General features: G+C 43.9%; 1 protein-coding gene across 1 annotated transcript in view; it reads right to left on the bottom strand.

Moving 5' to 3' along the window:
• The window catches only part of LOC103550917 (zinc finger protein 208), a 43,461-nt gene extending 26,861 nt beyond the window's left edge, over window positions 1–16,600 (bottom strand). The window contains exons 1-6 of the mRNA XM_070559522.1: window positions 16,413–16,600; window positions 15,708–15,853; window positions 15,227–15,307; window positions 12,654–12,748; window positions 9,342–9,468; window positions 1,271–3,129 (exon numbers count right to left, since the gene is read on the bottom strand). Of these exons, the coding sequence (XP_070415623.1) occupies window positions 1,271–3,129; window positions 9,342–9,468; window positions 12,654–12,748; window positions 15,227–15,307; window positions 15,708–15,853; window positions 16,413–16,522 (2,418 nt within the window). The 5' untranslated portion in view covers window positions 16,523–16,600. The remainder of the gene's footprint in view (window positions 1–1,270; window positions 3,130–9,341; window positions 9,469–12,653; window positions 12,749–15,226; window positions 15,308–15,707; window positions 15,854–16,412) is intronic.
• Between the last annotated feature and the right edge of the window lie 6,494 nt (window positions 16,601–23,094).

The following is a 23,094-nucleotide window of genomic DNA, read 5'->3' as shown; positions in this document are numbered from 1 at the left end:
TAACGGCTTCAGGTTAATATAGGAATATATCAAAACTCAAATTCCCACAGATATACACTTACGTCCACTTAAAAAGATTCAGTGACAACAGCAATGTGGTCCTCATCTTTTTGGTATTTTAATCTAATAATTGCAACTTGCAATTATACGATTTCCACATCAAAGACATGTACAACCCATATTCTGATATATACTCCTTCCCCAAATCCATGCTTTACTGCTCCCAATAGGGAAAAGCATATAAATGTCAGAGTTGCCTCAATAATACATTTGACAAAATTATCAAATTCCCACAAGTTTTTTGAGTATTTGTTTTATGAGCGTGGGGGAAGAATACGGCATAGCCCCTACTGGAGAAGTTTTGTTAAAAGAAATGCTAAAAGTAATTAGGAGGCAAACATTTCAAAAGTCAGGATGGAAATGCAGAGAATTAGAAATCAATAATAAATTCAAAGTCCACTAAGAAAATTTTTGGCATTGGTACCTACTAGTGACACTTTCAAAGTGTTACAGTAAACTCAGCCTTAACAGTGATAAACAAAAAGTCAAATGCGTAATGTGCAAGGCATCTGTTGTTGTAAAGTTAATAAATTCTTTTCAGTCTGTACTGTCATAAAAATCTTAAGATAGCTCAACTGATACTGTACACAACCCTAGGGAGACTGGACAGGGCCCCAAATAATAAGAACCCAACTTGAGAAGATAGGCTGTGGGGAGGACAGGAGCCAAGTGAAATAGGGTAATACCACATTAATATTGCACACCATAATATCGAGTGGTTTTCTGCATTTCAACAAATGTTCATTTCCCTGAATTAATTTTATTTTGCAAACTTCCTCCTCTGGATACAATTTACATGTACTGTACCTTTGTCCTTTTGGTTTATTGAACAAACGAGCAGAGCACACCAACAAGTGCTGGTCAACGTTGAGGGTGTGTAGATTCAGCAGCAAAGTCCTGCCCTCATGGAGCTTACATTCTAGCAGACGTCAATTCTGGCACACTCATCATTACACACTTATTAAAGCCAGACCAAACTCTTTTCCTTCCTAAGTACTATCTCCTAAGTGACCTGTGACAAATGCCAAAGTTCCAAATGAAACCTTAATGGCACCACTTACTAGGGATTTCCCATGTGGTCTGGTGAAAACTGAGACATGCTCATTTACTGCTTAAACACCAACTACACCAGAACAAATCTTTTCTCCCCTATGAGACTTCATGATTGTAAGAATTCAGGCTGCACACTTTTTAAAACATATCATTTTGTAGAACTTCTTTCCTCTGACAATTCTTTAACGTTCTTACCACTCTTGTCACTTCCATAAAATGTATCCTCAGCATGAGTTTTGTGATGACTTACGAGATTTGATCTCCAACTGAAGCTCTTACCACACATTTCACACTTGTACGGTTTCTCCCCTGTGTGAACTCGCCTATGATACTGCAGTTGTGAAGACCGACTGAAGACTTTCCCACACACGTCACACTTGTACGGTTTCTCCCCAGTGTGGACACTCTGGTGCAGCTGAAGACTTGAGGCCTGGCTGAAGTGCTTCCCACACTCCCCACACTTATATGGCTTCTCCCCTGTGTGCACCCTCTGATGCATGTCAAGGTTCAAGATCCACTTGAAGCCCTTCCCACACTCCTCACATTTGTACGGCTTTTCTCCAGTGTGGACTTTCTGATGAGCTTGAAGGTGGGAACTCCGACTGAAGCTCTTCCCACACTCTTCACACTTGAATGGTTTCTCTCCACTGTGGACTCTCTGATGGGTCAGAAGATGTGAGGCCTGACTGAACACCTTCCCACACTCCTCACAATTATATGGTTTCTCTCCTGTGTGGATTCGGCAATGAATTTTAAGATCTGCTCTCCGGCTGAACCCTTTCCCACACTCTTCACATTTGTAGGGCTTCTCTCCAGTGTGGATCAGCTGGTGAATCTGAAGTTGGGAACTCTGATTGAAGCCCTGTCCACACTCCTCACACTTATAAGGTTTCTCTACACTGTGGGCCTTCAGATGGATTTTAAGATACGAACTCTGACGGAAGCCCTTCCCACATACCTCACATTTATAGGGCTTCTCTCCTGTGTGGACCACCAGATGAACTTGATAATGGATTTTCATCCTGAAGCTTTTCCCACACTCCTCACATTTGTACGGTTTCTCTCCTGTGTGGACTCCCTGATGGGCTTGAAAACTTGAACTGTAAATGAAGCCCTTATCACACACTTTACATACATATGGTTTCTCTCCGGTGTGGATTCTCCGATGGGCCTGAAATTGTGAAGGCTGAATAAAGCACTTACCACATTCCTCGCATTTATAAGGTTTTTCTCCTGTGTGGACCCTCTGATGGATATGAAGATTTGAGCTACAAGTGAAACACTTCCCACAGTCTTCACATTTGTACGGTTTTTCTCCTGTGTGGACCATGCAATGACTATTAAGTGCTGATCTGCGACGGAAATTCTTACCACATATATCGCATTTGAATGGTTTCTCCCCAGTGTGGATTCTCTGATGTTCCTGAAGATGTGAAGCGTGAATGAAGGCCTTCCCACATTCCTCACACTTATAAGGTTTCTCTCCTGAGTGTAATTTGCAATGAACAGTAAGTGTTGGTCTGCGACTGAAGCCTTTCCCACATTGCTCACATTTGAATGGTTTCTCTATGGTGTGGACTTTCTGATGAGTTTGCAGACGTGAGCTCTGACTGAATTCCTTGCCACACTCACCACACTTATAGCGTTTCTCTCCCATGTGAACTCTCTGATGAATACGAAGCGCTGAGCTATAGCAGAAGCTTTTTCCACACTCACTACATGTATGAGACTTCTCTCCTGAGTGCATCTGTTGATGAAGATCAAAGTTGGAGACATCACTGAAGGTTTCTGCACATTCATTACACTGGTGAGGTTTCTGGCCTGTCTGAGTCATACATAGTCCTGCCCCAAGCTGGCCAGGTGAATAACCTTGTTTGGGGAACTGAGAACTCTTTACCATGGAGTCTTGACACTCAGTTAAGTCACTTGCAATTTGTTGCCCAATCTGCCAGCAGGAAAGCTCTTCATGTGGTCCTGCTTCTGAGACAGTCTCCATCTTACTTTGGATCTTGCCTCCTGTAAGGACAGAAAATGCAGAGCTGTGAACAACTGAAGGTTTTGTTCAGTGTTTTCAAGATTTCACATTTAGGAGAGAGCATGGGACCTAAATGAAGCCAGTTTGCCTTTTCCATTGTGTACCACGTTTTCTGGTTTGCATGCCCATGGAAACCAAGAGGTGGTCCAGTTGGCTCCTGTCCACTAAGCATGAGACCCATTAGTCCACTAAGCTCCTATGTGAGGTACAAGTTAGAAGTCAAAGACTTAATTGTAGAAATTGACAATATGATTCAAACTGTTAACATATGGACATGTCTACTCAATTTCAAAGTCAGTAGAGAATCCTGGATAGTAAGTTATGTAGATAATAAACAATACAGCTACAAAAATCATGTACATAATAAAACATGAGTCAACTAGAATTTTAAGAAATAACATGATCGAAACTTTTTATTTTGGGTTCGTGTTACATATTCTAATAACAAATACCTTGAACTATTTATATCCATATATTTAAAGTGGTCCTGCACAATGGAAATTCCACACAACATGTACACCTAATCTTATTTTTCTGTGTGGACAGACATTAAATGAGTTGGCAACTATTACAAACTTTTGATCACAATATAATTGAAGTTTAGAAATGTGTTTTCTAAAAGATTTACCCTTAGGGATATTCCAAAATTTCTACATTTATATAAAGATAACTAAACATTTGGAGATTACTTTTTCAATAAAGTTTTCAACTAAAGTTTAAAAAATTCTTCTCTTAAAACTCATCAAGAAAACAAATAACCCAATTTAAAAATGGGCCAAAGACCTTAACAGACACCTCATCAAAGATATATAGATGGCAAATAAGCATATAAAAAGATGTTCCACATCATATATCATCAGGGAAATGCAAATTAAAACAACAATGAAATACCACAACACATCTATTAGAATGGCCAAAATCCAGAACACTGACAACAGCAAATGTTGGTGAGGATGTGGAGCAAGAGGAACTCTCATTTACTACTGGTGGGAACGCAAAATGGTAGTGCCATTTTGGAAGACAGTTTGGTGGTTCTTACGAAACTGAACATACTCTTACCATGTGATCCATCAGTCACACTGTTTGGTGTTTCCTCAAATGAACTGAAAACTTCTGTTCACACAAAAATCTGCACACAGAAGTCTATAACAGCTTTATTCATACTTGCCAAAACTTGGAAGCATCCAAGAAGTCCTTCAGTGGGTGAACAGATAAGTAAACTGTGCACATCCAGAAAACAGAGTATTACTTGGTGCTAAAAAACAATGAGCTACCAGGCCATGAAAAGACATGGAGGAACCTTAAATGCATGTTACTAAGTGAAAAAAGCCAATCTGAAAAGGCTACATACTATATGATTTCAACCATATGACATTTTGGAAAAGGCAAAACTACAGAGATGGCTAAAAGATCAGTGGTTGCCATGGGTTAGGGGAGAGGGAGGAATAAATAGGTGGAACACAGAGGATTTTTAGGGCAGTGAAAATACTCTGTATGATACTGTAATGGGGGACACATGGCATTGCCCATTTGTTCAAACCTGTAGAATGTATACCACCAAGAGTGAACCCTAACGTGAACCACAGACTCCAGGTGACACCCACGTGTTAACACAGGTTCATCAATTGAATCAAATGGCACCAGTCTGGGGGGATGTTGATAATGTGAGAGGCTGTGGGTGCAAGGTGGGGCAGGGGGTCTATGGGCTATCTCTGTACCTTCCTCTCAATTTTGCTGGAATCTAAAACTGCTCTAAAAAAACAGTCTTTTTTAAAAGAAGAAAACACTTCTGAAAAAGTTTTCCAAAGGAGAAATTCACTCCCCTCCCTGTAGGAACAGTCAATGAAAAGCTGCCTCCTCTTTTGATGCAGTAGACATTATGATAACCCAAGTGTAATTCCGATCTCCAGAAGAAAAGGTGAAAAAGTGGAGAGTAATCTTTTACAATGGAGACAGAGTCTAGGAGAAGGAAAAGAGGAGGTCACGGTGTAAACTCTGAAAGCCTGCCCTAGAATGGGAGTCAGATTCTCCTGGAAGTCTTCCCAGACAGACACATGGGGGGCTCCCCATGTTTTTCAAGTCCCTGCTCAATGTCAGCCCACAGCAAGGCCTCTTTACCACCCAATGTAAAATAATAAATCTTGTCTCCACTCAATCTGCCTCCGGCAACGTCCACACTCCTTGTTTAGGTTCTTAGGTTTTTCCCATGCAACACACTAAATCTTCTGGTCTTTTGTTTGTTCGTTTTAAGTATGCTTTTTGGTGAGGAAGACTGGCCCTGAGGGAGCATCTGTTGCCAATCTTGCTCTTTTTTTTCTTTTCTTTTCTCCCCAAAACCCCAGTCCACAGTTGTATATCCTAGTTGTTGGTCATTCTAGTTCTATGTGGGACGCTGCCCCAGTGTGGCTTGATGAGCCATGTGTAGGGCCGTGCCCGGGACCCGAACTGGCCAACCCTGGGCCGCCGCAGCAGGGTGCGAGAACTTGACCACTCGGCTACTGGGCTGGCCCCTCATTTGTTGTTTAACATCTGTCTTTCCCAGCACAATGCAGCATCAAAGAGGGAGGCATTTTACACTTAGTACGTCAAACACCTTTTCCGCTTTCCTGCTTTCTAACACTGTTCAGAACTGCACCTGGAGCGTGGTGAGTACCCAACCCATGCACACTGAGTGAACAGATGAATCCCAGTTTGACTTTTTTGGAGAGAGTTTAAGCCAAGTCCTAGAAGGAAAATCTCTTTTCCGAGTAAGTTATGTGAAACAGGGAAGGGAGAGGAAACTGTCGTTTCACTGGGAAGCTGAGAAGCTGGACCAGGGAAAGGGGGACAGCCCGCATAACAGTAATGAGAAAACCAGAGATGGCGAGCATCCCAGCACTGGTTCCCTGGAGCTTCTGGACCGACTCTTTGACAAGACTGTGGGAAAACTGTGGATGGAGATGAAATAGCCCATCACGACAGTTTTTCAAATTGAAAACTCCAGCCCTCTAGTAAGCTGTGATATGAATTGAAAAGCTTGTAATAAGCATTCAGGAGAACCAGGTTCTCCCAAATATGGTTATATCTACAAACCGGCCCTTAAAAATAGCTGTGTGAGGGGGAGAAGGTCTCTCTGAGGGTGAGACAATCTTGAGTGGGAAGTTTCCTAATTCTTTGCAGGTTACAATGTTCACTAGTTGAGAAACACCAAGTCTTTATAGAAATCAAGAGAAAAATTGTATGAAATCTAGATTCTTTAACACTTGCTCAAGGGCTAAATTTGGAGAAAACAAAAGCACAACCGATTTTTGAGACAGAGATACAGACAAACTTCGGGTGCGTGTCTCATGTCAGTCTCATCTTAAATCTTCCCCCTCAAGGACGGGGAAGGGGAAGTCTGGGGGCAGTGACATCGATGGGCCCTTTGAAAGAGGTGAAGGGGCTGCAGATGGCAAACCCTCCAGGGAAAGGCGGCTTGTCAACCTGGGTACTGGCTGACGCTGTAGGAAACAGAACTTTTCCCTTGTGTGGAGATCCTATCTGAGAGTTAGATATCAGAATCCTCATTCCAAAAGTTTTCTCCCCAGAAATGAACATGCTCCCCTAGAGAAGTCTCCAGAAGAGCCACAGGGAAGGCATGTTCCTCAGTGTGGTCTCAGCCACAATGCTTACGAGCTTCCCTGGGATTCGGGTCAAGTGCGCGCGCGCACACACACACACACACACACTCATGCCAAGGGCACCTAAGAAAGTAACTGAAATAGATGATAACCGGATAGACATTCATCAGAAGACAAAAAGGTCTGCAGCATCCTTCATTCGCTCTGGTTTGCACATGACCTGTGGGTATCCCCATGACCAAGGAGACACTGAGGTCTCCCATCCATTAACACATCCACTAAGTCAACAAATAGTTACAGACACCTCTACAGGGCACATTATTCTGGGCACTGGGGACGAAGCAATAAGAGACAAAATTCCTCACTCCTGAGGATCCCACTCCAGTGCCGAGAGAGAGGCACTAAGCCAAACAAAAATATAGGAGAGGCCGGCCCCGTGGCCGAGTGGTTAAGTTCACGCGCTCCACTTCGGCAGCCCAGGGTTTTGCTGGTTCAGATCCTGGGCGCGGACATGGCACTGCTCGTCAGGCCTCGTTGAGGCGGCGTCCCACATGCCATAACTAGAAGCACCCACAACTAAAATATATAACTATGTGCCAGGGGGCTTTGGGGAGAAAAAGGAAAAATAAAATCTAAGAAAAAAAAAAGAGACACAATAAAAGGCAGAATGAGGAGAGTAAAGAGTGGATGGTATTCTACAGAGGGTGGGCAAAGAAGGCCTTTCTCGGGAAAGTGAAACTGAGCAGAGACCTGAATGAAGTAGGGGAGGGAGCAGGAGGATTTCAGGTGAAAAAGTATGTCTGGCAGAGAGAGCAAGTAAGGGCTCCGAGGCAGAAGCATCTGTAGGAGGCAGAATAATGGTCCCCCAAGGAATGAACCTGTGGAGCCTAGACTGTGTTGGGTTACATGGCAAAGGGAATTAAGGTCGCATACGGAATTAGGGCCGCTTATCAGCTGACCTTAAAACGGAAGACCAACCTCTACCATCCGGTGGGCTCAATACAGTCACAAGGGTCCTTTGAAGGGGAAGCGGGGTGCAGGGGAAGTGGGGTGCAGACGACGAGCAGAAGAGGGAAAGGCGACCGTGGAAGGGGCAGACAGAAGGGATGTGGCTGGCTGTGAAGACGGAGGAAGTGGGCCACCAGATAAGAAATCTGGGTAATCTCCAGAAGCTGAAAGGGCAAAGACAAAGATTGGAGCCCCCAAGAAGAAATGCAACTGGGCCGACACCTTGATGTTAGCCCAGTCAGAACCACGTCACACTCCTGACCTACAGACTGCAAGGGAATCAATGTGTTTTTTGTTTTTTTTTGAGGAAGATTAGCCCTGAGCTAACATCTGCCGCCAATCCTCCTCTTTTTGCTGAGGAAGACTGGCCCTGAGCTAACATCCATGCCCTCTTCCTCTACTTTATGTGTGGGACGCCTGCCACGGCATGGCTTGACAAGTGGTGCGTAGGTCCATGCCCAGGATCCAAACCGGCGAACCCCAGGCTGCTGGGCTGGCCCCAATGTGTGTTGTTCTAAGCCATGAAGTCTGAGGTGATTTGTTATGGCAACAACAGGCAATACAGCGTCCCTGCGGGTGTGAGAAACAGTGGGGAGGACAATGTGAGCAGATGAGACAGAGCGAGAGGGAGGACAGGAGACGTGTTCAGAGAGGCCGCGGATGCAGAGCAGACCACAGAGGATCTAGGAGCCACTGGAAGAAGTTTTAAGAAAAGTAGGAAGGGGCCAGCCCAGTGGCGCGGCAGTTAAGTTCGCACGTTCCACTTCTTGGTGGCCCCGGTTCACCAGTTCGGATCCCGGGTGTGGACATGGCACCGCTTGGCAAGCCATGCTGTGGTAGGCGCCCCACATATAAAGTAGAGGAAGATGGGCACGGGTGTTAGCTCAGGGCCAGTCTTCCTCAGCAAAAAGAGGAGGATTGGCAGCATATGTCAGCTCAGGACTAATCTTCCTCAAAACAAAAAAAAAAGAAAAATAAGAAGCCAAAAAGGGTTTTGAGCAGAGGAATGGCGATCTGACTTATCTTCCCAAGGATTGCTCTGGCTGCTACGTGGAGAACAGACCATAGGAGGGGAAGCGTGGGAGCAGGGCGACCAGTATGGGGGCGGAACATGTCATGTTTGAAGGGGTGACGCCCCGTGAAGATGCAAAGTCATACATTTAAAATAAACACACTAACAGTACAATTTACTGGAAATTTGGATTCCTCCTGCTCACTGACCCATTAATCAAAAGGAGTGTTTTTCAAACATTGGTACACACATGACCTATCTGAAGAAATACCAATATTTCAAAACCCAGACACACATGCATAAATACGTAGTACAAAAACCTATTTCTAACCAATGTCTGTTTTCATTAAATCTCCTCCCGCTGGTTCTTACATCACGCACACAACTGGCCAGAGTTTTTGCTGCCACGTGTTCCATTCTTCCTAACAAACTGATATCTTCTATCTTATTTTATTTCATTAAAAGCTGTCGGGACAAAAGTCAGGTCCACAAACGCAGGTGACCATTCAAAGCCTTGAAACCCCGCGGACAATCCAGGGAGCTGACACTGAGCACAGAGGGCGCCTGTCCTCACCCACAGACAGCAGGTTCTGGAAGTTCTCCAGCATCACGTCCCGGTACAGCTGCCTCTGGGCGTGGTCCAGCAGCCCCAGCTCCTCCACCGAGAAGGTCACAGCCACATCCTTGAATGTCACCGGCTCCTGCAACACCAAGCACATCTTACAATCAATGGCCACTTGAAAAGGGCCAGCCCTGAGAGGGTGGAGAGGATGGGTGGGAAGTGGTTTCAGATTTTGAGAGACTTAATTTGTAGACTTCTCAGCCTTTCTCCTTCTATCCTGCCAAAACCACACACTCATGTTCCTCAGGCAATGACATCAGTCCTTGTATGTTTATTTTGGGCCCTCATTGAGTCTACTATAAGCTACCCCCAAGAACCCTAAATATGCATCCTGGGCTACACCCGTTTTACTTTTCCATGAATACTGCCAATTGCTGTCAGAAGCATTTATCAGTTTAGCTGAGGGGCCGGCCTGGTGGCGTAGTGGTTAAGTTTGCGTGCTCTGCTTTAGTGGCCTGGGGTTCGCAAGATTGGATCCCAGGCATGGACCTACATACCGCTCATCAAACCATGCTGTGGTGGCTTCCCACATACAAAACAGAGGAGCGGAAGACTGACACAGACGTTAGCTCAGGGCCAATCTTCCTCACCAAAAAAATTAGCAATTTAGTCGAAATGTATCTGATAGCACCCACCTTCTCCTCACACACATGAACCCTGATGCTATCACCGTTCTTTAATGTCTGCCAAACTAAGAAGCTTTGGATAAGCTGTGCGGGACAGCTGTGTCGTTCATCCTATGTAACCTCAAGGCACACACCACATCTCTTAGTTGCAGCATTAGGCGCCATGCTCTGGACCCCACCTGCCTCAGTGCCATTCCCGAGGGTCTGTCCCTTACTAGCCATGTGACCTCAGACAAGTTCGCCTACGTGCCCGAGTCTCTCCTCTGTATAACGGTCCTTACATGAGAGGGTTTTTTCAAGGATTAAACAAGGGAATATCTATAGCATCTGGAACAGTGTGCGGCACAGAATAAGCACCTAATAAACATCAGCTATTATTATTTCTTCACATTATCGTTATCAATATCTATTTCATCTCATTTCACGGCTGCGTATTATTCCAGGGAACTGATGATCTATATTCATCTGTTCTAAAAAACACGTAATTTGACATGTTTTCCTCATTATAATCCACTGTGCAAATGACATCATTTAATGTAGATCTTATTCCCTGATTGTTTAAAAATAACCGCAAGTAAAAATTAAAATGTCAAAAATAAGTAGCCTTGAAATTATGATCATATAGCGGCAGCTTTTCTTTCCAATCTTCTCCCTACTTCCCCAATCTTTCAAGAGAAAGCACATACCCCGATTCTCCATACGATGGCCAAGAGCAGGTCAGAAATTTTCCCATGGCTTTGGGACTCTGATTTGGAAGCATATTTCAGTCCTCCCACTTATTTGATTAAAAATTAACACAATTACCTTTTCTGATGTTTATTAACCACCTATATTTCTCCCTTTAGCATGCCCGTCCATGTCCTTATTCACACTCCGTTGAATTTTTTTCTTTCTCCTGTGCATAAGATTCCTCTTATGGATTCTGTCTTTTTGGCGGGCTGCTGTGTGGTAAATATTTTTGCCCCAGCTTGTTATTCTTTCTGCTGACACCGTGTGAGGTGTCTTTGGCCACAGAGAAATGTAAAGGTTTTATGCAACGACTGTGCTACCTGCTGTCTTGTGCGCCCAGAACGCTGGGCATCTCAGGGCACACGAGGAGGCGCCATGACAGGAAGAGAAGAGATGCACCCTGGGAAGCGGGTCGGGGAGGAGGAGCACCATCTATGGCAATCATCCCTCAAAAGGGCTCTCCAGACACCACACCACAGGGCACAGTTTCAAAATGAACTCTTTTTGTCTTTCTTCCCGTCTCTCTCTCTCACTTGAGCAGAACGCCCAACACTCCTGACCCTTGGCCTCCTGTGTGAACCCGAGCAGGTTTCTCATGGTTCATGTGTTTAAGATAAGATGAGACCAAAATTTCCTCATTCAGGGGCCAGCCCAGAGGCGTAGTGGTTAAGTTTGTGTGCTTCGCTTTGGCGGCCCACGGTTTGCAGGTTCAGATCCCTACACACTGCTCATCAAGCCATGCTGTGTTGGCGTCCCACATACCAAATGCAGGAAGACTTGCACAGATGTTAGCACAGTAATAATCTTCTTCAAGCAAAAAGAGGAAGGTTGGCAACAGGTGTTAGCTCAGGGCCAATCTTCGTCACCAAAAAAAAAACCCCCAAAACTCCTCATTCAGCTGCTCTGAGGGGTAAATGCAGCAGGGAAAGGCAAGTTACTAGCAAATCGTCTAGTACCGCTGGACGTTTTAAACTAAGGCTACCTATTACGTCGGTCAAATTAGTTAATACATAAAAGAACCAAAAAAGACCAATAAATAAAATACACACAAGCTGCGACTCTTTAGGTAGATCCTACTTCCCTCTCTGATTATTTAAAAATAATAGCAAATGAAAATAAAAATGTCAAAAATAAGTAGGTTTAAAATTATGATTATATAACAGCAGACTGTCTTTCCAATATTTGGGAAGAAAGAATCTAGCTCTTTCTGTGTGGAAACCTCCAACAGTTCTTGTGAGCAGCAGCAGCGAGTGCCCACTGCGCTGTGCTTGGATTCAGCTTTCCTACCTAGGGCACAGCCAGCTTGACACATATCAAACGTTCTCTTTCACTACTGAGCTCTCGGTCTGTTGAGGAAAACATATCAGCAGATTGTTTTCAGAATTGATTTTAGGGAAAAAGGTTTTATGTGGGAAAGCTGTCACTGTGGTGTGGCTTCAAACAGTAAAATTCCTAGACCACCTCAATGTCCGTGAGTGGGAAGTAGTTAAAAATAACAAGGCAGATCAATTCAATGGGAATGTTACATAAACATAAAAAGCGAATGCTATATATGCACACACAAAAAAAGCACAAGTTAAAATTAGATGCATATCATGAGTACAAACACAGTTATGCATGTGAGGAAAAGAGTATGAGGGAAAAATGCAGCTAATTTGTCAGCAGGGAGGTAGTAAAGTGGGAGAATTGTTCGTTTCTAGTAATTTTTCTACTCCATAAAATAAATAATAACAAAATAAAACAAAAACTACAATCAAGGGCAAAGTAAACTCATATGGAACAAAGGAAGACCCTGGAGCCAAACAGGTCCTCGACTGCCTGTTGCTCTGCTGGAGTCGTCCCAAGAAGAACGTGTGACAATCTGAGGAGTGAGATGGGATTTTCAGAGAGAAAGGCGAGCCCTACTCACCGTGAATGTGCTCATTGTTCCTCCTGCTTCTGGGGACGGGCAGAGTCCTGAGTTACGCAGACCCCAGGAGGGCAGAACTGCGCCTGGCGGAGTGCCTAGAGGGCAGAAAAAAGACAGGCAAGTGTGGCCTGGGATGCTGCTCCCCTACACGGATGCTTACAGTAAATGCGCACGTGGATGTTCACGGCAGCATTACCCATAATAACCTGGAACCGGAAACAGATGAAGTGTCAACCTATCTAGGAACGAACAGACAAAACTGTGGCACATCCATACAATGGAATATTATTCAACAATTAAAAGGAATGAAGTACTGATTATGCCACAACATGGATGAACCTTGTAAACGTGTGGAAAGCAAAAAGACCAGTCACAAAAGACTACAGAGGGTAAGATTCCATTTATATGAACTGTCCAGAATGGGCAAATCTACGGAGACAGAAGGTAGGTTAGTGGTTGCCTGGGTATCTGGGAGAGAATGGGGTTAACTGTAAATGGGCATGAGGAACCCAACCAGGGAAACGAAAATGTTCTAAAGCGAATTAAGGTAACACTTGCACCACTCAGTGAAGTTACTAAAAATCACTAATTTGTACACCTAGAACAGGTGAATTCTGTGATATGTTCAATATACCTCAAGATGGTAAAAATAAATGTTTGTTAATCTATGTGTCATTTAAATTAGCAAAACTAATTTATGGATTCTGAGTCCATGCTGATATAATATTTATATTTGAATGAATGAATAAGGGGAGAGATGAGGAAGCTTGTCTTTACGGTAGAATGTCCCCTAGTAAATCTATCTCCCCATAAAAAACTTTATTAGTTAAAAAAAAAATACTAACTTTACAACAGAGAAATCTGACAGACATCACCTTAGCCCAATGAATGAAACTGAGTTCACCAATAGAGGGACAAACTGACAGCCTTGGACTCCTATTATGTTGCCGTGACAAAGACACCTCACTACTTCTGTGGAATCTCTGCCAACAATGCTTAAGAAGGATTTAGGAGAGGCTGACTATAGAATTTTAGCACTACATACTTGCTAATATTAAACATTATGCTAATTAATAATGTTATCTATTAGATATTAGATATCTATTAAATTAATCCTAATTTTATTACTAATACATTAAGTTATTACTTATACGTATAACAGATTATATACTAATGTATTAAGTTATTATTAATATTATTACTAATTACTAAACATGGAATGTATCAGATAAACCCAAAATGAAGGATTTTCTCCAAAATAACTTGCCTCTGTACTTTTCAAAAACATCAAGAACAGGGGCTGGCCCCGTGGCCGAGTGGTTAAGTTCGCGCGCTCCGCTGCAGGCAGCCCAGTGTTTCGTTGGTTCGAATCCTGGGCGCGGACGTGGCACTGCTCATCAAGCCACGCTGAGGCAGCATCCCACATGCCACAACTAGAAGGACCCACAACGAAGAATATACAACTATGTACTGGAGGGCTTTGGGGACAAAAAGGAAAAAAATAAAATCTTTCAAAAAAGAAAAAATCAAGAACAAAAATGACAAAGGCTGTGGAATCATTTTGCATTAGAGAAGAACATTAAGACAAGTATGCTAAAAATTCCATAAAATGGTTATAAACAAGTATACAACTTAAGACAACGCATAAAATTGCACTTTGAACTGCGGGGGAAACCAATTGTAAGGACTTTAAATGAAAAACAGAACAAAATAAATACAGGATTATGGATTATATAATAGTATGTTACCTAATGATGTGTTACCTAGCATTATGTAAAAGGTAACACTATTAACTACTATTAGTAATAACTTAGTAGGTATCTACTACCTAATAGATAACATTATTATCTAGTATAACATCTAACATTAGCAAGTATGTAATGCTAAAATTCTATAATCAGCCTCTCCAAAATGCCTCCTAGCAAGACATCTCCTTATTATCCAGGGTACGTGGCTTCCTTCCTGCAGAAAGCTAAAATAAGCTGCCACTGAACACAGTATATTCCTGGTCTTATTCGGCTGACGAATCCACAAAGCAGACAGCCAAAACATAAACCATTGGTGAATCTGGGTAAAGAGTATATGAGAATTCTTTATACTATTTTTGCAACTCTCCTGTACATCTAAAATTATATAAAATAAAAAGTTGTTAAAAATCAGGCAACAGTCATAGAAATGACAAGAAGAAAAATAAGGGGGCCGGGCCCATGGTCCAGTGGTTAAGTTCGTGTGCTCCGCTGCGGGAGCCCAGGGTTTCACCGGCTCGGATCCTGGGCGCCGACCTAGCACTGCTCATCAGGACACGCTGAGGTGGCGTCCCACATGCCACAACTAAAAGGACCTACAACTAAAATATACAACCATGTACTGGGGAGCTTTGGGGAGAAGAAGGAAAAAAAGAAAAGAAAAGAAAGGAGGGAGAGCAGTGTTTGGAAAGTTCCATAGTTAACACGCATCAGGGGAAAACCATTAAGAAAAGCATGATAAAAATTCTGTAAAATGTTCATAAGCAAATATACAGAAACAACCACTAAACAAAAATGCACGAGAAGCTTAACAGTTGCTATCCTTACATTTTGGATAAATGGGTAGAATTTTAAAAAGATTTTCTCTCATATTTCTGTAATTTCTGAATGCTCTGCAATGATATGCTTCTATAAGAATAAGAAATATTATTTGTAATAAGAGAAACAAAATAGTTGGCAACGTTTTAAAAAACTCACGGAAAAGTCCAAGCCCACGAGCCTTGCTTCTAAGGGTCCCCCGGCCAAGTCCTAACCGCCCGGCCCATTGCAAGCTGGCTCCCGCGCCTTAAGGAGGGAACACCGAGATGCTGAACTCCAGCTCTGCACTCAGACTGCCTAACTCCCACCGCCGATCAGCTCTTACTACGTGGGTGACAACGGGCAAATAACCTGCCCTCCTCGGGTCTTAATCTCAATTTACAGAAAAGAAAAAAATCAATACTTCTTCACAGAGCCACGGTGTGGCATGATGTATTTATTTGTTTAAAGCCCTCACCCTTGAAGGTAGCAGTTAAGGACTAATTATTACCAAGACCCACGCTCGACTTCACATCCCACACATCTCTCTCACAGCTGATGTGAACATCGCTGTAAAAGAAACACGCCGAGTCCCGCTCACACGGAGCTTTGCTGTCACTCCCTCCGCCTCCGTGCAGTCCTCTGGGAGAAGTCAGGCTGGGGAAGGAAAGGATGCTGTGAAAGGCCAGGACTGCGTCACGGTCCTCGACAAAAGTTAAGGCCTGGCCTCCCTCCGTGCAAGCTCACCCTCCTAAAAACGAGGCGAGACGGGGTCCTGGATTTTCCAGCGTCCCGCAGGGATCAGAGAAAAGGGCAAGGGTCACCGCAGCTGGATCAGCGACCCTAACCCGGGGACGGACCGCCCCTCGGGAAATGAATCCCAACAAGGAGGGAACACCATTCACCACGTGCCAGGAACTGTATTAAAAACTTCTATTTGTATCACCTCTTCCAATTCCCAAAACAACTCTGTTAGGAAGGTCCTAATACCCTCACTTTAAAAAAAAGCAACGGGAGACACAGAGAGAGTGACTCCCCAATGCGAGGGGGGAGAGCCACGCGCGGAATGCGCAGGGAAGCGGACGGGGCGAGCCGAGAGCCCCCGAAACGCTCAACCCAGGCGACACACCACCCGAGCCGCCCGGGCACGCGAGCACCGCCCCGAACTCAGAGGCTCCGCCGAAGGAACGCGCCCCGCCGCCCGCGCCCTCCACACCTCGCTTTCCGCCCAGGATCGTTCTCCCCTAATTCGACGGCCGGGCGTTGCGGGTCCAAGCGCAGACCCAGGAAACTCGGAGTGGCCCGCGAGACGCGAAAACAACGCATAACCCTGCCGCAAACAGCCACGACCTCACACTCCGGGGGCGACGCGCCGGCGAGCCCACGGAGCTTCCGGACTACACTTCCCAGAATTCACTAGAGCCGCCTTCCTGAGCGGAAGTGCAAGGGACCACGCAGAGCGTCTGGACTACGCTTCCCAGAATGCCGAAGGAGAAGGCGGCCATGGTCTCACGCTCCAGGAAGAAGTGTGGCGGCTAAAGGAAGCTCTTTGACTACACTTCCCAAAATGCCTGAGCGGGAAGAATCCCACGGTCCCCACTTCCTGGGTGGGAACGTGGATTCCCACACTGGGGGTCTCGTTACTTTTCCCTGAGTCCTCCAGGAAGGTGATCTATAGACAGGACTCCCTGAAGTCGAGCTGCCTTCAATGATGACGGGAGTATTGTTGGAAAGGGACCAAGCAAGGAGACACAATCGTCAAGATATTAACAGGGAATGACTGCTTAGGGGACACTAGATGATTGAAAGGGGATAATGTTTACTATAATCCGACGATGTGAGGCTAAAACCGAGAGTTTAAAGAATGGACCAGGTAGAATGACTGGGAGGGACAATGAGGACCGAAAGGACCAGCCCCTGCCCCGGACCCTGTGGGACCAATGGTTTGACAGCTTGCGAGAGACAAAGGGGAAGCTTGTCCTCATGGAAAAGCGCTCGTCTCTCATTTAAACTTTTCACTGAAGTTATTATCATCCCTACTTTGGAAGTGAAAACACCAGGGTTCAGAGAAGTTGAATTTTCCACTATCTCAAAGCGAGCACAAGGGCCGAAGAGTTGGCACCTGAGTCATTCCGACTCCCAGAGCCTAAGATTTAACGCCAGCACTGAGGAGGATTCGACAGGTGAGGGAGCATGTTTTAGTGTTAAGAGTTTTTTCTTTTATGTTTTCTGGTTAAAATATATTATAGTTAGCAATTTTTAAACATATGTTACTGGAAACTAACTAAAAATAGTATAAAGGAAAATAAGAGAAAAAAAGTGCACCTAGAATCCTTCCCCTTGAAGATAACCAGATCTTTTTCTCCCCATAAACAGACGTATACCTATCAACATACATATTTGTTTTTTAAAATGAGGGCTTATGTTCTGTGTCCATTTTTCCAAACTCAGTGTAAGCTAGACGTTTTCTAATACCAGCCACTGAAACTCTTGACTCTTTCCAAATGATGGCCGTATAATGTCTCATTGAATGGATTGAGAACTAAAAACAAAACAGCCCCTGACATCTGGGAGCTGGGTGGCACTCACAGGTGGGCCATGTTATTCTTTGGAACATAAACGAATCACAGAATGCTATCTTCAAAGGAGGTTTCTCTGGGACCATGGTAAAGTGAGACAAAACAAGGCCTTTCCTAATTTTGTTTAGACAGATAAAAACAACAGGTCACTGTGCCTCCCACACAATGCCAAACATGCCCCTCTTGGCTCAATGAGTGCCTGCTCCTTCTTTACACCTTGGAGTTTATCCTTGATCTAGTCTGTCCTCCCAAAAGATAAAATTTACTGAGATGCTCAATCTTAGAATTGCTTCTGCTTTCTGACAGCATCCAATCTAGAGTGAACCCGGCTTCATTAGGCCCTCCCCCAAACCACCCATCCAAAGCCCAGATCCCCTAATAGATTCTGACACCCCCTTACCCTTGTGACACCTCATGGTTCCCCATGGTGGGTGTACCCTCTCCCTGCAACAAACATAAAGCCAACTTGTCCACCCACTGGTGTGTTCCTGGCTGAATTAAATAAGCATATTGGCACATCTCATGATGAGTAGTAGGTTTGCTATCGTATACGAAGCTGCAATGAACGTTGCTTTATGTTCTTCTGGGACAGACACTGTTGGCTGGTGAACCAAGTGCCAACCACAAATCCCTCCTTTTTTACTTACCTCCACTGTAGAGAATAGAAAAGCGAAATGCTCACTTTCCCATCTTCCTTGCAGCCACACGTATCCATGTCAGCCCCACTGCCCGGGGTGGAGCCAGCACTCCAGGGAGAGAGATGCTGACTGAGGTGCTGGCTACCCTCTGGCTGCATGGGGACAAATGGGATGTAGATAATCTCCCTGTTAACAGGGATGAGTTGGTGCAATGGATGAGGACAGCATGATGAGAGGCGGGTCCTAAGAAGAGCAGGGACGCTATAGCCAGTCTTTTGGCCACCCTTGCACTCCCGCGCCACCCATCAGCTCCCATGGTGTTCCAGGGGTTGCAGACAGTGACTGGGGGAAGTAGAAGGGCCGTGTGCAGGAAGCTCCACCTGGCCAGGTCACTTGCTAACCTCAAATAAGACCCATTTGCATGCAGCGCCAAACAACTGATGGCATTGCTGAAAACAAAACTGTTGAAGTGAGGTCTTCTCTGAGGGAGAAATTAAAAAGTTGAAGCACGGACACGGACAGAATCCTGGAAAATCCCATGCTACCTGGATGGGGCGTCTGTTTGATAAGGGCACATTGCAGATCCAAATGTCTCTGGCAAATGGCACAGTTAGGGATGTGGCCAAGGTTTCCGTGTCCCCTTTGGAGACCACTGGCTCTATTCTGTCGAGATAAAAGGGAAAAGGAAGGGAGTTCAGACTTTTCCAGGGCTCTTAGATACTAGGGCCCACATGACAGTTTTTCCAGGCCTTTTGTAGGGCTAAAGATTAAACTGACGACATTGGGGGATTTGGCGGTGAGGATGATGATTCATGGTGCTTATCTACTTGTGTTGATTATGTGCCTGATGTGCCTGGGGTCCTTTGGGACATTTCAGGTGCTGGTCACCCTGGTTGCCATAGCTGAGTGCATATGGGCATTGACTTTTGGCTGCTTGTGGCACAGAATGTCACCACCTCCTCAGGGGGTATGCCCCCTCACAGCAAAGAATTTGAGCCATAAGTGTAGGAGTGTGACTCCTGCCTGCCACCTCAGTTACCCAAGCCCCAGTGGGTTTTTCAGCAATAGCAGTGCTGCATACCAGCTGGGAAAAAAGGACATTGCTTTGTTAATTCCGAACTTGGTGCAAGTCGGAGTGCTTCACACCACTTTGTCACAATTTAACAGCCTGCTTCGGTCAGTCAAAAAAGACTCTGGGGCGTGGAGACGGACAGTGGACTATTGCAGGCTGAATGCTGAGGTTCCGCCCTTGGACCCCGTGGTGCCAGTTATCATCACCATCCCCGAGATAGATAGTGGCACCCCATACTTGAGGGTGGCATGCTGTTCTTGACTTGGCTAATGCCTTTTTCTCAATCCTCTTGCGGGATGAAGATCAAGACCAATTTGCACTCAAAGGGCATGGCCTACAGTATACTTGTACTGTACTTCCACAGGGATACTTCAGTTTCCCTGCCATATGCCACCAGTGGGTGGGGCTTGACCTTCAACCATCCCAAGGCCCCACAGAAATTTTGGTCATCCATTACATCGATGACATCCTGATGGTGGGGTCGACTGAAAAGCAGGTGGAAATGGTGCTGTGCCTAGTCATTGCCACAATGACTAGTGCCAGCTGGGCTATAAACCCAGTAAGGTCCAAGGCCCAGCACAGCAGGTGCCATTCCTAGGGGCCACTTGGGCAGGAGCCAAAGAAGTATCCCAGATATAGTCATGCGAAAGTGGTTGGCCCTAGCAGCACCCACTAATAAAAAGGAGGCCCAAGAGCTGATAGGCTTTGTTGGGTACTGGAGACAGTATGTACCCCATCTGGGTGTTCTCTTGGCCCCCTTACTCGAGGTGACCTGCAGGGCCACCAGTTTTGAATGCGGCCCTTTGAGCAGCAGGCCTTGGAAGCTCTGGCTCAGGCATTGCCTTTGGGATCTTTGGAGCCTGCTAGCCTGGTGGTGTCCACAACCCCTATGCATGCTGATTGGAGTTTGTGGAAACAGGAAACTGCTACTGGGGTGCACCGGCCTCTCAGATTTTGGAGCAATATGGACACTAAACACTGCACTCCAGCACAAGGGAAACATGGCCCTACAATGCATGTTGGGAAATACAACTCAATAGCAAGAAATCAAACAGTCTGATTGAAAAATGGGCAGAGGACCTGAATAGACATTTTTCCAAAAGACATACAAATGCTCAATAGGTACATGAGCAATCATCATCAGGGAAATCCAATCAAAACGCCAATGAGATATCACCTCACTCCTGTTAGAATGGCTATTATCAAAAAGACAAGAGGTAAGTGTTAGCTAGGACGTGGGGAAAAGGGAACCCTTGTGCAATGTTGGTGGGAATGTAATCATTCAGCCACTATGGAGAACAGTATAAAGTTTCCTTAAAAAATTAAAAATAGAACTACCATATGATCCAGCAACTCTACTTCTGGGCGTATATTTGAAGGAAATAAAATCATTATTTTGAAGATATATCTACAATCCCACGTTTACTGCAGCATTATTTACAACAGCCAAGGCATGGAAACAACCTAAGTGTCTATCTATGGATGATGGATAAAGAAAATATAGTATATGTATACAGTGGAATATTATTCAGCCATAAAGAAAGAAATTTTGCCATTTGTGACAACATGAATGGACAGATATGGAAAGACAAATACTGTAAGATATCACTTATATGTGGAATCCAAATAAAACCCAAACTTATAGAAAGAAGAGTAGAATGGTGGTTGCCACTGGCTGGAGGGTGGGGGAAATGGAGAACGTTGGTCAAAGTATACAAACTTCCCAGTTATGAGATGAATAAGCTCTGGGGATCTAATGCACAGCATGGTGACTATAGTTACCAATACTGTATTATATACTTGAAAGTTGTTTAAAGAGTAGATCTTAAACGTTCTCACCACTCACACGTAAGGGTAATTATGTGAGGTGGTAGATGTCTTAACTAACCTTAATGTGGTAATCATTTCACAGTATATATGTTTATCAAATCATCATGTTGTACACCTTAAACTTATCCAATGTTATGTGTCAATTATATCTCAATAAAGCTGGAAAAAATTAAAATTTCATTTTTATATACTAGCAATGAACACAGGGAAACAAAAATAAGTGAATTGCCTAGGAATATTTCTAAGAAAACATGTGGGACTTATAAGCTGAAAACTACAACATGCTGATGAAAGAAATCAAAGAAAACTTAAACAAATGGAGAGAGACACTGTGTTCATGGATTCCATGATTCAGCTTAGTAAAGATGTCATTTCTTCCCAAATTGATATGCACGTTTAATATAATTGCCGTCAAAATTTAAGCAATATTTTTTTTTGTAGATATAGATATAAGATTGTTCTAAAATTCATATGTAAGAACAAAGGAACAAGAGTAGCTAAAACAATTTTTAAAAAGTAGAATAAGGTGGGAGGAATCAGTCTATCAATGTCAAGAGTTATTATATATCTACAATAAGCAAGCTTACATGGAATGTGTGAGGGATAGATGCATAGATCAATGGAACAGGATAGATAACTGAGACAACTTGTATTACAAGCACGGCCAACTGATATTTAAAGAGATGCAAAGGTGATTTGGTTGAGATAGGATAGTCTTTTTGACAAACAGAAATTTTGAACTGATTGCAGTTAAGTCTTATACCCAAATTTCTGTCACTGTGATTGTAATAATGTGCGGTTTTTCATATTCAAATTACGTTTGTGTCCTTGAATTAATTTCGTTAAAGCTACACTTACAGGATTCTTTACCTGAGTGCAACTTAACATAATTTTTGGTGAACTGAGTAAATGTTTCTCATAGTTTTTCCATTCCATAGGGATCTTTTCAACATCCCTGAGGTAATAATGGGGCTGTATTTTGCCCCTTGTAGTCCTCAGCACTGTTGTCTTCATGGAGCCCTTCACTCGTAAAAAATTAATAATTATATCTTGTAATTGTATTGGTATAAAGATGAATATACTACAAGATGGAGTCCTTAAAGCACAGAATTACATAGCCTCTCCCCTGTATTGTTTCTCTTGTTAAAATGAAGATTCTGAATTTGAAGATGACTCTAAACATACTCATTACTTGTGTAAGATTTGCCACCAGCACGGATCCTTAATGAACTTGAAGACCTAAATCCAGCTGAGGTGCATCGCATCTGAGAGGCTGCTCTCCAAGGTTGACAACATTGATGGCCTTGAGGTTGGGAACTCTTCTGAATGGGAAGAATTGAGCTATTACTGAACACCGGTATATTTTATTACATATTTGGGGATTCTCCCCAAAATCCAACTGCAAGTGAATGTCAAGTTTAGAGCCATCACTGAATCCTTGTCCACACTCATTTCAGTTACAGATTTTCTGAGAAGACTGCCTGGTGGTGAAGTGATGTCTTTTCCATTGCCATTGTGGCTTCATGAGCTTTCTCTCTTTTGTGTGCTCCTTGATTATCACGGTGATGGGAAATCCAAGCAGAGCAGAAAAGATGCTATCACATCTATCAAAGTCATTTAAAAAATTATTTATTGAGGTCATATTGGCTTATAACACTATGTAAACTTCAGGTGTGCATTATTATACTTCCATTTCTGTATAGACTGCCTCATGTTCACCATCAATAATCTAGATTTTATCTGTCACCATACACATGTGCCCTTTACCCCTTTCACTCT

Source organism: Equus przewalskii, chromosome 9, assembly GCF_037783145.1.
Source record: "Equus przewalskii isolate Varuska chromosome 9, EquPr2, whole genome shotgun sequence".
Lineage (NCBI taxonomy): Eukaryota > Metazoa > Chordata > Mammalia > Perissodactyla > Equidae > Equus > Equus przewalskii.
This window is presented reverse-complemented; position numbering and strand designations above follow the sequence as displayed.